The 13,344-nt window shown below is 38.5% G+C and overlaps 1 protein-coding gene across 1 annotated transcript in view; it reads right to left on the reverse strand.

Moving 5' to 3' along the window:
- SREBF2 (sterol regulatory element binding transcription factor 2) overlaps positions 1–13,344 on the reverse strand; it is a 90,898-nt gene that overhangs the window by 13,428 nt on the left and 64,126 nt on the right. Inside the window, exons 9-15 of the mRNA XM_082264879.1 lie at positions 8,837–9,021; positions 8,075–8,336; positions 7,800–7,969; positions 5,079–5,250; positions 4,574–4,685; positions 4,307–4,419; positions 417–546 (exon numbers count right to left, since the gene is read on the reverse strand). Of these exons, the coding sequence (XP_082121005.1) occupies positions 417–546; positions 4,307–4,419; positions 4,574–4,685; positions 5,079–5,250; positions 7,800–7,969; positions 8,075–8,336; positions 8,837–9,021 (1,144 nt within the window). The remainder of the gene's footprint in view (positions 1–416; positions 547–4,306; positions 4,420–4,573; positions 4,686–5,078; positions 5,251–7,799; positions 7,970–8,074; positions 8,337–8,836; positions 9,022–13,344) is intronic.

Genomic DNA, 13,344 nt, shown 5'->3' on the forward strand with positions numbered 1-13,344 from the left:
ACGGAATACTAATCGGTACTAAACATAAAACTTTCTTGACCCTCAGCCTCCCTTGTCAATGCACCCAAAATAAGAATCAAATCAGGAGACAAAAATAAAGCTGTACTTTTAAAAAGGAAAAGTGAAGATGTGTGAATGCTTCCAGTGTCTGTGTCTCTGGATCTACTTATCTTTCCTACAAAAAGCCTGTATTTTCTTTGGGAAATGCTTAGCTTGAATCGGCAGGTTTGACAGGTTTACTTTAATACACCTCAGACTCATTACTTGAAGGCCTAAATAACAAATAGCTAAGAGAGTAAAGAAGGCACATTTATAGGGACAAGTCTTTAAAGCCCAGGACTGCAAATGAAATCTGTAAAGTAGCTATAAAGTTTCCTACTGCCAGGTAACACCTGTCTATACTGATAAAGGCTTACTCGGCATCTAGGAGCTTGGGAATTCTTTCTACATCCATATACTGAGATTTCACAGAAGAATCATCACCCTGAAGCCAGCCAATTGCCATTGAGGATACTGCATACCACCATCGACAAATAGGATCCGTACCTGCGAGACATTTTAAAGACAATTAACATTAAAATCTCTTCATTTGTATTCACACACTATATTGGCTTATTACAATCAAAATACAAGGAAAATGAGTGTACATACGCATGAATTCAAAATTAGCACATTGAATTGTTTGCTGTAGAGTTTCCTGATTATTTTGTCTAGTACAAAAAAATGGAATAAACTGCTGTCTCAGATATGCAATTTAGCTACTGTATACTTGGGGGCAATGCTGCTTTCTTCAAATTATATTTTACTGACAGAGCACAAAAAGTAAGTAACACAATTGTAAGTTTTATTAAAGGTTTGTAAAAAACAGTATATATATCTAATAAAATCAGCACCGACAAATCGAGGCATATGGTACAATGGAGTACTAAGCATCAGACAGACCAGATAATCTAGAAAGATAGTGATCCCATAGGGCAGCCTTTCTCAACCTTTTCATCATGGAAGAACCCTTGAAATGCCTTCTTGGTGTCAGGGAACCCCTGCCAATAATTACTATATCTATAGCTCATGATACATAGTGTGATTATCACTAGGAACAATGCTCCTTACATTTTCAGTCATTGGGAAAAATACACCTTTACAGATTGCTAAAAGATCATTGGTGTAAATGGCTATTTATCCGAGAGGCAGAAGTTGCTCATTGTGCAAGGAACCCCCTAGAAGCCTCTGGAGGAACCCTAGTTGAGAAAGGCTGACATATGGTATACTCTGTTTTTCAGTTAAACACTTGCAGCAGGAGGAAGGGAAGGTTATGCGTGAAACACTTTAACATGTCTTGTGTCCTCAAACTGTCAATTACAATGCACTGCAATAGTACTAAAAAGTATACAAAGTACTTTTGAATATACTTTATTAGCTCAGGGGCTAAAAATGTAAAAATACATATTTTTTTTGTTTTAAAATATTTGCCAGAAGGAACATAATGCTTTTTTTTAACATATTGTCCTAGATCTCCTTAAATGTAAAGGTCTGTTTAAAAAGCACAGTAGCTAAAGCTGAAATTTCCACACAAAAAAGAATGAGTCCGAGCAGGGACTTCTAGCCCTCCCTCCAAATGCCTCTGTCCAAGGTTTCAGTAAAACCTCAGGCCCGAAAAAAGGAGAATATTCACTGTGCTCTCAGAAAACCTATAGTGCTCTGAGAAAAAATAGCCATATGCAAAATAAGGGGTCTATAAACCAGTCAATGAGACTTTTGCCAAAAATCAGTTGGTGGTAAATCAATCATGGTCATAAAACACATGCACCTGGAAAATTAAACTGCAATGAATGTTTGCCAAATATCAGATTCACAGCCTGATAAAATATGTCCCTATGTGTTGATTTGAAAAACTATTACATATACAGTGCCTTAAACTATTCATACCCCTTGAAATTTTCCACATTTTGTCATGTTACAACCAAAATAGTTTTCAGATATTTGTAAACATTTTGAAAACCATTTATCATTTTCCTTTCACTTCACAATTATGTGCAAATTTGTGTTGATCTATCACATAAAACCTTAATAAAAGTACATTTACGTTTCTGATTGGAACATGAAAAATGTGGAAAATTTCAAGGCATTGTATACACATTTAAAAGGAAATCTATTCACAATGGTACAGCAGTACTGCGGAGTTTGTTATAAAGTACATAAAGACATTTTTTCACTATTTAAAAAAAAAGAAAGAAAGAAGCTCAATGAAGGAACACTTATGTGAGAAGTAATGAGATCTGCACAATTTGTGACACTTGTATGCAATATTTACTTATACTGTTTGATTTGCTGCTGTAGGTTCTGTTCGGTGCAACTGTGGTAATATGTTCTACTATAGTGGAACACTGTAAAACAAAACCCTGCTGCACTAAATGACTAGCTCAGGAGGTTTACTGAAAGCCAACCTAATGTTACGGATCCATGTGTGTGACCAAAGACTTCCTCTACCCACACACACTTCTCCATTGGCAAATGCATACAAAAACACACTTTACTTACCACCGATGTGCAATTGTCCACTCATCACCACTGCACCCGTGCACTACCTCATGTGCCACAAACTTGTGCACTTTGTACATTATGTGATTGCTTAACTCTGTACATGTATTTTACTATTAAACAAGGCAATTTTAACCACTTTGCCACTGAGTACCGTAGTACTACTGCGGCAAAGTGGCTCGTTATCGTCTGACGACGTAGACCTACGTCGTCAGACACTCTCCCTTGTGGGCGGCGCTCGCGCGCCGCCGGAGGCTCGCTCCCGCTGTAATCAGTCACAGCGGGAGTCAGGCCAGGGGAGGAGCAGCGGCGATCGCCGCTGCTCTGCCCCGATCGTCGGGGATCTAGTGTGGAGATCCGCCCGCCTATGTAAACACAAGCGGGCGGATCTCCCAAGTGACAGGGAGTGACAGATCGGAGTGTTCAGCATAGCTGAACACTCCGATCTGTCCCTGGCTCACACAGTCACCTCCCCCCCCCCCCACACGTCAGTAAGCACCAGGCATACATTAACCCCTCCCTCTCCAATAAAATTAACCCCTTCCCTGCCAGTCTCATTTTTACAGTAACAGTGCATATATATAGCACTGATTACTGCAGTAATGTCACTGGTACCCCCAAAAGTGTCAAAAATGTCAGTCAAGGGTCCGATCTGTCCGCCGCAATATCGCAGTCCCGCAAAAATCGCAGATCGCCGCCATTACGCGTTAAAAAAAAAAAAAAAACACCAAAAATGACAGAAATCTTTCCCTTAGTTAGTAAACGCAATAACTTTTGCGCAAACCAATCAAAATACGCTTATTGTGAATTTTTTTTACCAAACATGGGTAGCAGAAAACAAATTGGCCAAAAATTTAAAAAAAATTTGATTTTTTACATTTTTTGGGGGGGAAATTCATATAAAAAAAATGTGAAAAATATTGTTGTTTTTTTTTAAATTTACGCTCTTTTTTTGTTTATAGTGCAAAAAGTAAAAAAAAAAAAAATCGCACAGGTGATCAAATACCACCAAAAGAAAGCTCTGTTTGTGGGAAAAAAAGGACGTAAATTTCGTTTGGGTATGGTGTCGCACGACCGCGCAATTGTCAGTTAAAGTCGCACAGCGCCGAATCACAAAAAGTGGCCCAGACGTAAGACAGCAAAATGCTCTAGTGGTAAAGTGGTTAAAGCAACCCCGTCACTAAAAACTTCACATTCATTTAAACGCTGCAAGGAAAACATTGGCTCTCTGGCTGCCCTCATCAAATAACTCTGCAATAATGAGGAGCTACCGATGCTTGAAGATCCTGCAGAATCCAGCTCCTTTGAGAATGTCGGATTCCTGGTTGTCTGCTGCACTCACAGGTTCAATCTGCCAGCCTCTACTTTACTACAACTACTGTTGTTACACAGGGGCGGTCAGGAAGAACTACAGCATGGAACGGGACCGGACAAATGGTTTCCCAGAATTGCTGGGTTCTGCATTATCAAACACTCACAACTCATTATTACTGCAGATTTTGACAGAACAGAAAGCATTCTCATCTTTACAGCAGCAAAGTGTAGGAAATGTTTATTTTTGCAAGAGGTTCACTTTAATAATTTAGGAATTTATCTTGATCAACAAACAGGCACATGTTGCTAGTCTCAATATCATTTGGTTGCTTGGAATCGAATTTCATGTTAACAGACATCATAAATGCCATTGAAACGGACTGTAGTTGACAATAGATTCTACATTCTAAAATGCAACATAGCAGCGTTAGATAACAACTTTTCTATTACTTACTGTGATTAGACAATATGCAGGGTGACCCTCCAAGAGGGAGGGAGGTGGCGCTGCTAACTGAATCTGCAAACACATTTAAAACCTTCAAGTACTCTTGAGCTTTTGAAAACTCGCTGCAAAAGAAGAGTTTAAGGTACTAGTGATACATGTGTGAACAAATACGGTAATACATTTTTATTGCTGGCTGCCTATCATAGGCCTTTTATCATGCAATTCTGAACTGGGTATGCACGTAAACACACATCAAAATGGCAAAATTGCTCATACCAGCTTTCGTCTTCATGGAACACTTTACTGCTTTCTGGCTTTGCAAGTGAATACAATGCTTTCTCCAGCAAGGATTCACAAAATGTTCGATGGATCTGAGCAATGGGGTCAGCTGTGTTTGAGCAAAGAAAAAAAAAAAAAAAAAAAAACAGTTTAGTGCTATTTTTGTCATAGAAACAATTTATATACAATAATAATAATAATAATAATTTAATATAAAATACGGGACACTTGGAAAGCCAATTCAGAATTAAACATCTATATTATAATTTATTTTTTAGCAATGTGTGTAAAACTTGAAAAGTGTATGCTTTTAGAGAACACACAAAGAGTACTTCAGGAATACGTGAAGTAGAAGAGAAGTAAGTTGCATATTTGCATTGTTTTGCAGACATTCTCAATTTGCCAGGCAAGTTGGGGTTTTGAATCTCCCGCAATCCTGCTACAAGCGATTCTGAAATCAGGACATAATACTATGCTGTGTGTATGCTCTAGCTTCTCTTACCAGGATCTCTTGAGGAGCTGTAGAGAGACTCCTTTGCAGCACTTTTCAGTGTCCAGTTAAAGTTGATAAAGAAGTGTTTCCCCATTGGGTGTGTGAGCCATCGCAAAGACTCTGGTAAAGAATCACACTCACCAGTAGAGGTATTGATTTGTGCACAACCGAGAAAATATGCCTGAATGATAGGAGCCATATTAAAGCATGATAAAAATAAACAGTCATGTTATCTTACATTATAGACAGCAAATAGCTACTTTGTGTCAACAGTTAAAAAAAAAAAAAAAAGGAAACTTAAATGTCAAGTAGGCATCTCAAGCAAATTGGCAATACATGCAAGAATAAAGACAGAGCCTTCCTAGGAACAGCCACTCACCCTGAAGTTGATAAGGGGGTAGGATCTACACTTGGATGGCCAATAATGCACAACCCCTCCCCCCCCCCCTTTCATTCATCTTGGAGTAAGGGTCTGTCCACACTCCCTATCTACAGAGTGCACCGAATGTTAAACAATGTACTGGACCCGTACAGACCATCCTGCACAATTTATGATACCCATGTATATTTATCATTTTGTTGCACAGATTATGCCTATGCAGGGTTGCAGTTTTATAAAATAAAAAGTTTAATTTCTTATAAAATCTGCTTGCAGAGGGTGTCAATCAACTGAAAGATTAAAAGGTTAAAAAGAGGGAAAAAAAAAAAAAAAAGTGTCCTAGTGCACCCCATCCCCAAATAAAGGTGGCACCCTGGTCCTTGCCCATGCTTGCTAAATAAACCAGTTCCCGTCTGGCCTATTACAATATGATGGCTTGACAGGTCTCTTGTTGATCCTGGTGGATGTCATTGGACACTGCCACACCAGTTATATGACGACGCTGTACTGCACTGGTGAGCGTACGTAAAACAAAATAAATAAAAAATACAATTTCTAAACAATGACAAAAAAATTACAACTTCAAAAAACTCATACCTCTTACTAAATAGCTTGGACTGTATTTCCCTAAAAAGGGGAAATTTGGTGGGTATTTGTATTGTCCTGGTGTTGGAGTCTCAAGAAATGAGACTGTCAGTACATCAGAATTGATCAATTTTCAGAAATATACCATAGTTTGCCAACTTCGCCACAGACTAAATAATATACACTGATTTGGGTTATTTTCACCAAAGCAATGTAGCAGAATACATTTTGACCTAAATTTATAAGGAACATTTATTTATTTATTAGCAAAATTTTATAACTGAAATGAAGAAAAAAAAAACTTTTTTTGATTTATTTTGCAAAAAGTATATAAAACAGCATGGATTACCACCAAAAGAAAGCTCTAGTTGTGTGAAAAACAAATGACAAAAATTTTGTTTGGGAGGTGTTGCATGACTGCGCAATTGTCATTCCAAGTGTGACAGCGCTGAAAGCTGAAAAATTGGCCTGGGGAGGAAGGAGGTAAAAGAAGGTATTAAAGTAGTTAAACAAGGACGGAACACCATTCAATCAAAGGCCACGGTTTCATAGTTTGGGGCACATTCTAATTTGAGAAATGCAAACAAGAGAATCTACTGAATATGCTAGGCCAGGGAGGCTGTTAGAATTAGGTTTTAATAGGTGTTGTTAATTCTTAAAAAGGTATAGTAAAGGTTCAGATTTGTTTTTTAAACTAGTTATACTTACCTGCTCTGTGCAATGGTAGCACAGAACAGGTAAGTATAACATGTTTTTAACATGCTAAAATGTGTAAGACATGCTATGGGGGCACTTGTGTGTGCTTGCTCTCGAGCCAGCTGTGTGTGTTCATAAGACACAGAGCATGGCATGGCCCTGTTCCCCACTATAGGAGCCCCTGGGGAAGTCATGTGTTGTAATGTGTAGTGGGAGCCAGATGATGTCAGTGTACAGGGACAAAGTGGAATAGGGCAGAGAACAGGACCCAGGGTACAGAATTGATATTGACAGAAAATCTTTTTGTGGGATATAGGTGTGTATTTTTTTTATTTTTTTATGGATAATACTTTGCGTATGTTATTTGCTTTGTCCTGGGTGTAATCTCCAGGATAAGAGATGGTGGTAGAGCCGAGGAGAGGGGGGGGGGAATGCATCGAACCCCGAAGTGGAAAAGTAATTTAAAGGTCAGATAACAAAGGTTCGGGCACATCTTGGGTGCAGTGTTTTCAGGAGGTGAAGGAGTGGAAGAACTGATGCACATTTACACTCAAAAGGACTTACTCTGAACACGATTTCTTTGTGTGACAATATTAGGACAATTTATTTCCAGCACGGTGGAGTGTATCATAGTGAACAGACATTTTATTTCCAGCGCATTGAAGTGCTTTATAGTGAAGAACTGTTGCACATTTTAGGATACTAAGGTATCTAATGGTAAGCACGGTGTAACCAACTATTATATTACTTTGTGTATTATATTAACACTACTTAAAAAAAGGATAAAAAAAAAAAATAAAAAACATAGCTGCAATAATTCGGCTTTAATTCAGTAGTTTGTAGTGTAGGTAGCACATGATAGCGGTGGCCAGCTGCTTTAATTAGAGGGGAGATTTAGTAGCGCAGAGGTTTAAGCTATATTTTTCCGATTAAATTCTGATTGCAAGAGAAAATGCTAGTTTTAGATCCATGGCTAAATCCAACATTGCCATGAATACAGCATTTAATATAAAGTGCTACTCTGGAAATCTTGAATTTGCAAAGTAATTCGGAGGTTACTGGTCACTTACAGCCAAGAAAGAGAACCTCCCAGAGAAGCTGATCTTCATCTGCACAGCTGTAGTTAGGTTAATTTCTGCAAGTAAACTTGGCGATATCTTGTCACCTGCACACTCAGCTAGGTTGACAGCACACAAAGAAAGGTTGAGACCTGAGCAACGCCAACTTGAGGGCAATTTTCCTAAAGGAAAAATGTAAATAACACAAATAAGAGGTAATGAAAGCAATAGAGCTCAAGTACACTAGCATAATAAGCCATGAAAAGGCTGTTCAAATGCTGGTTTACCTGTTAAATGCAGCTGGTGCAGCTTGTGATAAACAAGGGCAGCATCTCGAGCACTGGTTGCAGCCTCATCTTGAAATTCGCCTTTATTACAATGACCAGGTGTACGTTTCAGTAGCCAGCGTACCAGGCTTATTTTCTGTAGACTACAACGTATAACGTTCCAGGACAGGCTGCATGCAAGGTCAAAGCGGGAAGCTGGGAGAGATCGACCAAGTACACAAAGGCAAGTCTGCAGATTTAATGCTGCTGCTCCAAAATCGCCCTTTTAAGTATGAAAAAGAAGGAATATTTAAGAGAATATTCAGGACATCAATTATGCTAAATCATCCTTTAACGCTTCTATTTGTTTGTACACTCAACACACTTTTCCTGATCAAGTATTATGAGCCACTGAGCGAAATACAAACCCTCTACTGCAGGGCACAGCAGTGCAAAACAGGAGAAATGAGACAAATTTACTATATTTTGTGCACTTTTATAATTCTGCATTACATTTACATGTAGACTACGCTGTCCAGCAAATGTGACATTGCAGGGGTTGGGATGAGTTGGGGGTCTTTTCTTTTGAGTGACATTCTCAGATCTTTGGATAAAAAGTCATCATCGGCTGCTTAGGATTTCAAAGACAGCTACTACAGAGCAACACAAAGCCTACAGGAAATCCTTTTATAAATTAAAAGCAGCCAGATTTGCACAAGATTTTGTTACAAATAACCCTCAATATACGAGTAGAAAAATGCCTTTCAAATGTGCACAACCTACCCGAGCAAGATCCAAATCGGCTTGTTTTCTGTGTCGCCAGAATTTCACAGAAGAACGAGAATGTAACCTTGTCACTGGCTCCCCATGGATCAACAGTTTCATGAAAACACTGAGAACAATCACTCCATTTACCAACCAAAGAATTAGAGTTGGGATAAGCCAGTCAAGCCAGCTGCCAGAAAGACCTGAAACAAAAAAAAGAAAAATGCAAAATTACAGAATCACTACCCTGGTGACAATATGAGTCTTAGCATTGAGGCGATAACGTAAATTTTCAGTGTTTCATTAGGGATCACTGGAGTTTAAGGGATACCCTTTTTTAGCCAATTTGGATGTGTAACTTTCTGATAGAAGCACAGTTAGGAAGAAGAGACTTAAAAGAGGAACTCCACTTTTGGTGAGGAAAAAAAAAATTCCTTTCTGGGTGATCTATGCACATTTCAAGGATTTTAACAAACTTTGTTGCAGATTCCTACCTTTTGTTATTCTGAAGAAATAGCAGTTTGTTTGTCTGTGTCCATGTGCAGAGTGAAGGTGAATGATTTCATAATTCTCAATCAGCTGCTGCACTTCTAGAGCTTTCCCTTTGGAAGGATCTCACCAAAAATCATATTTTTGTTGCAGGGATGCTCAAAATCAGATTTGTATCTTAGTTCAGACTTCAGTGAGCCAATCACACAAGCAGGAATTGACATACCTTGGGGTGTTCTATACACCATCTGTGTACAGAAAGCCTCCAGGTTACCTTGTATTTTATAGAAAATGACAGTGCTGCAGATTGAAAAGGAAAGGTACTTTTTTTTTTATTTTTTATTTAAACCATTCAATTACAATATGACTTGTGTCACAATTGTATTTGCTATATATATATATATATATATTTATTTATTTTTTTTTTATTTTTTTTGTACTTGCTATTTTTTTTCCCCCATGAATGTGGAGTTATCCTTTAAGTTAACCATGAAAGTGTTTGAAACAAGTTAGGTTTGCCAGGCATAGTATACAGCATTGTGTGTCACAAGCATGCATCTTTATTAACTTTAATTAGACAATAAAGGTTATAACTGGAACCCCTAACAATCAACAACAAACAATCTAAACATGCCTTAATGTACTGTATTTGTTACTGAAGAAAAAAAAAAAAAGAGTCCTGGAAGTGATGGAAAGCCCCCACAGAGCCCTGATCTCAACATCATAAAGTTTGGGATTACATGAAGAGACAGAAGGATTTGAGGCAGCCTACATCCACAGAAATTCTGTGATTAGTTCTCCAAGATGTTGGGAACAACCTACTTGCCGAGATCCTTCAAAATCTGTGTGCAAATGTATCTAGAAGAATTTAAGAATCGATGCCGTTTTGAAAGAAAAAGGGTGGTCACACCAAATACTGATTTGATTTGGATTCCACCTCTGTTCATTTAATTTCCATTTTGTTAAGTGATAAAAAATAAACTTAACAATTCTATTTCTGAAAGCATGCTTTTCACGCGGTGCACTGGCCCCCTATTTAAAATAAACAGGCTGATGTAATGCAAATCACATTAAAGAGAGATATTGCCACGTTAAATAGATTCACCAATCCACTGATACCTTTCCAGCGATCCTCTTCTGCTCCTTCTTCATTCTCAACTACTATCAATATACAGCGTTGGCCATTATCTGTGTCTAATGGCAGTCAGGACATGACTCCCTTCTGTCACGTGACAGTGATTGGGCCTAGCAATTAGCCAATAGACCCAAGCACTGTCCTATGAGAGAAGATCACATTCTTTCCTAGACTTCAAAGCAGTGAGTATGTTGTGCTGGCTAAGCTAGAGGCAGGAATGGTTAAGATCACTGTAGAGGTATGAATCAGTGAGTCTGGGAATCTGAATAAGCTAAGTGACATTGGTGTAGATTTACTAAAACTGGAGCACTCAGAATCTGGTGCAGCTGTGCATGGTAGCCAATCAGCTTCTAACCTTCTAGCTTGTTCAATTAAGCTTTGGCAAAAAAAACTTGAAAGCTGATTGGTTTCTTTGCACAAGTGCAACTGATTTTGCACTCTCCATCTTTAATAAATAAACCCTAATATTGCTTTAACATGCATGCAATGATGTACTGCAACATACTGAACATACACTGATCAGCCATAACTTTATGCCCACTGACATGGTAAGTGAATAACACAGATTTTCTTGTTACAATGGCACCTAAAATTCAGCGGAATATATTAGGCACCAAGTAAAACATGTCCATGAACTTGATATGTTGAAAGTAGAAAAAAATGGGCATCTCCACCAGTTTGTGTATAGGGTGGCAGACTCGTCAGGATGCCCATGCTGACCCATGTCCACAGCCAAAAGCACACAGAGTGCAAGTGCACTAAAAATATTTGAACATTTTTTACTGAAAATATAGGTTTAATAAACAGTTGAACTAAGATTTAAAAATTGCCATTTTATTCTACAGGGTGGCTGCTTCCTGAAAATGTATGTTATGGGGGTTTAAGTTACCTTTAGGCCTAAGATGCACATTTTACATGTGTCCAAAAAATGCAAAAAAGTTATAAAACATGGGAAAAGGTGCATATATTACATAGGTGTAATGCATAGGTTTATTTTTGCCATGACAAACCCTTAAAACAAAAAAAAAAAAAAAGTAGAATGCCCTTTACTGTGCAGCGCTAATAGAAAATAAAATTAAAGTGCATATGATAAATTGTATCTATATGACAAAAATGAGCATTGATACAATACACACATGTAATGATGTAACCAATAAATACAGTGATAATTAGTGACTGGTCAGTGCAAATATGTAAAAGAAAGTTCGGAGCAAGTCCAAAATGTGATGTGAAAAGCAAAATGTTCAAACGTTATTTCATGTGAATTTTCAAACTCGTGCACAAGAACCGCCATCATTGTCAGAGGATGGGGGGGGCTTACCATATAGAATGGACTGAAATAAGCTTACGCCTAGCGAGTCACAAACAGCATATATAGATGGGTTAAAAAGCCAAAAGGACATCTGGATAAACTTCCACTGCACCAACAGCATCAACGGATTTTTCCTCTTGGATACAGATAATTTCCAATAATGGACCATCCAGTTAAAATTGGGGCCACAAGTTCTTAATTTGGCATGGTAATCATTTTGCCTCTTTGTCCTGCATTGTTTCAAACTTTGCACTTGACTTTAGAAGGAAGGGTGGGAGTTCCATGCGCCCAGTACATGCCAACTGTAGATTGAGAAGCCAATCCTCTTTCAGATGAAGGACCTGGAATGACTGTTACAGGACCTCAATTAGAAAATGGTTTGACTACCATTGTTACCTTCCCCAACGTTTTATTGAGAAAGGTAACAATAGTAGTCAAACCATTTTCTAAACGAGGTACCGTAAAAGACATTCTAGGTCATTCATTTGATTCACTAAAAGTTAAAAATAAATATATAAATAAATGAGCAAAAGTCAAGTACCCAAATCTCACGATATGACATAGTCTAGTACAGTACAGGATTGTCTTCTTGCAGCATTTGGGCTAGTCAGATTTCCATGGTATTTTCCAGATATAATGGTGGGGGTCGGGCAAGTATATTTTTACCCACAGTTTTATTTTTAGATTGAGATTTGTGCAGCATTTTGACATGGAGGGGGGCGCCATAGATAAATAAGCAGACCTTGCATTTTTGGTGCAAAATCCACTTTAAAGGAGGTGTAAAGTCTCTCATTATAATGCATTCTAGGCACCCCCGAGGAGGAGGATCAGGGCTGCTCTGTGCAAAACCCTTGCATAGAGCAGGTAAGTATAACATGTTTGGTTTTTTTTGTGTGCAAAGTAACAAACCTTTACAATTTTCTAAACCCAAAAAGTGTATGCTTCTGTTTTATGACAGACTTTGTTTTAGTCCATTGATCCATGGCATGGACCCAGCTCCGCTGTGAGCTGTATAGATGCAGACTAGTCAGCTACATTGTACTTAGCATGGCCTGAACATTAAGGCTCCGTTCACACCTGATCGTGGGCAGAATCGCAGTGATTCCACCTGAGAAAATCCAGGGATGCGTTTGCAATGTCATTACTTCTTAATGGCACCGCAATCGAGCCACGATTGTCGTCTGGTAAATGATGCTGCAATCACAAAGTTTGATGCTCAAAAAGGAACAAAAAATGGATTTTTGTAAAATCTTACCGTAAAATCCTTTTCTCTTAGCTCATTGACAGACGTAGTCCTCGGTGATACAGCACCTTCGGGTTATGTTGCCTCCACAGGAGTAGGACTAGACAGGAAATAAAATGCTCTGGCCACACCCTAGGGGCAGTCCCAGAGGGTATGTCCTCTCTCTCTCTGCCTCAGCAAATCAGTTATGTCATAAAAGCAGTCTTTAGAGAATTTAACCCAACCCAACTCAAAAAAACAGAGGGGCGGGTACTACGTCTGTCAATGAGCTAAGAGAAAAGGATTTTACAAAAATCCATTTTTCTCTATCGCTCATTGACAGACGTAGTCTTCGGTGATACAGCACC

This window comes from Pelophylax lessonae, assembly GCF_965119305.1.
Source record: "Pelophylax lessonae genome assembly, chromosome: 8".
NCBI lineage: Eukaryota > Metazoa > Chordata > Amphibia > Anura > Ranidae > Pelophylax > Pelophylax lessonae.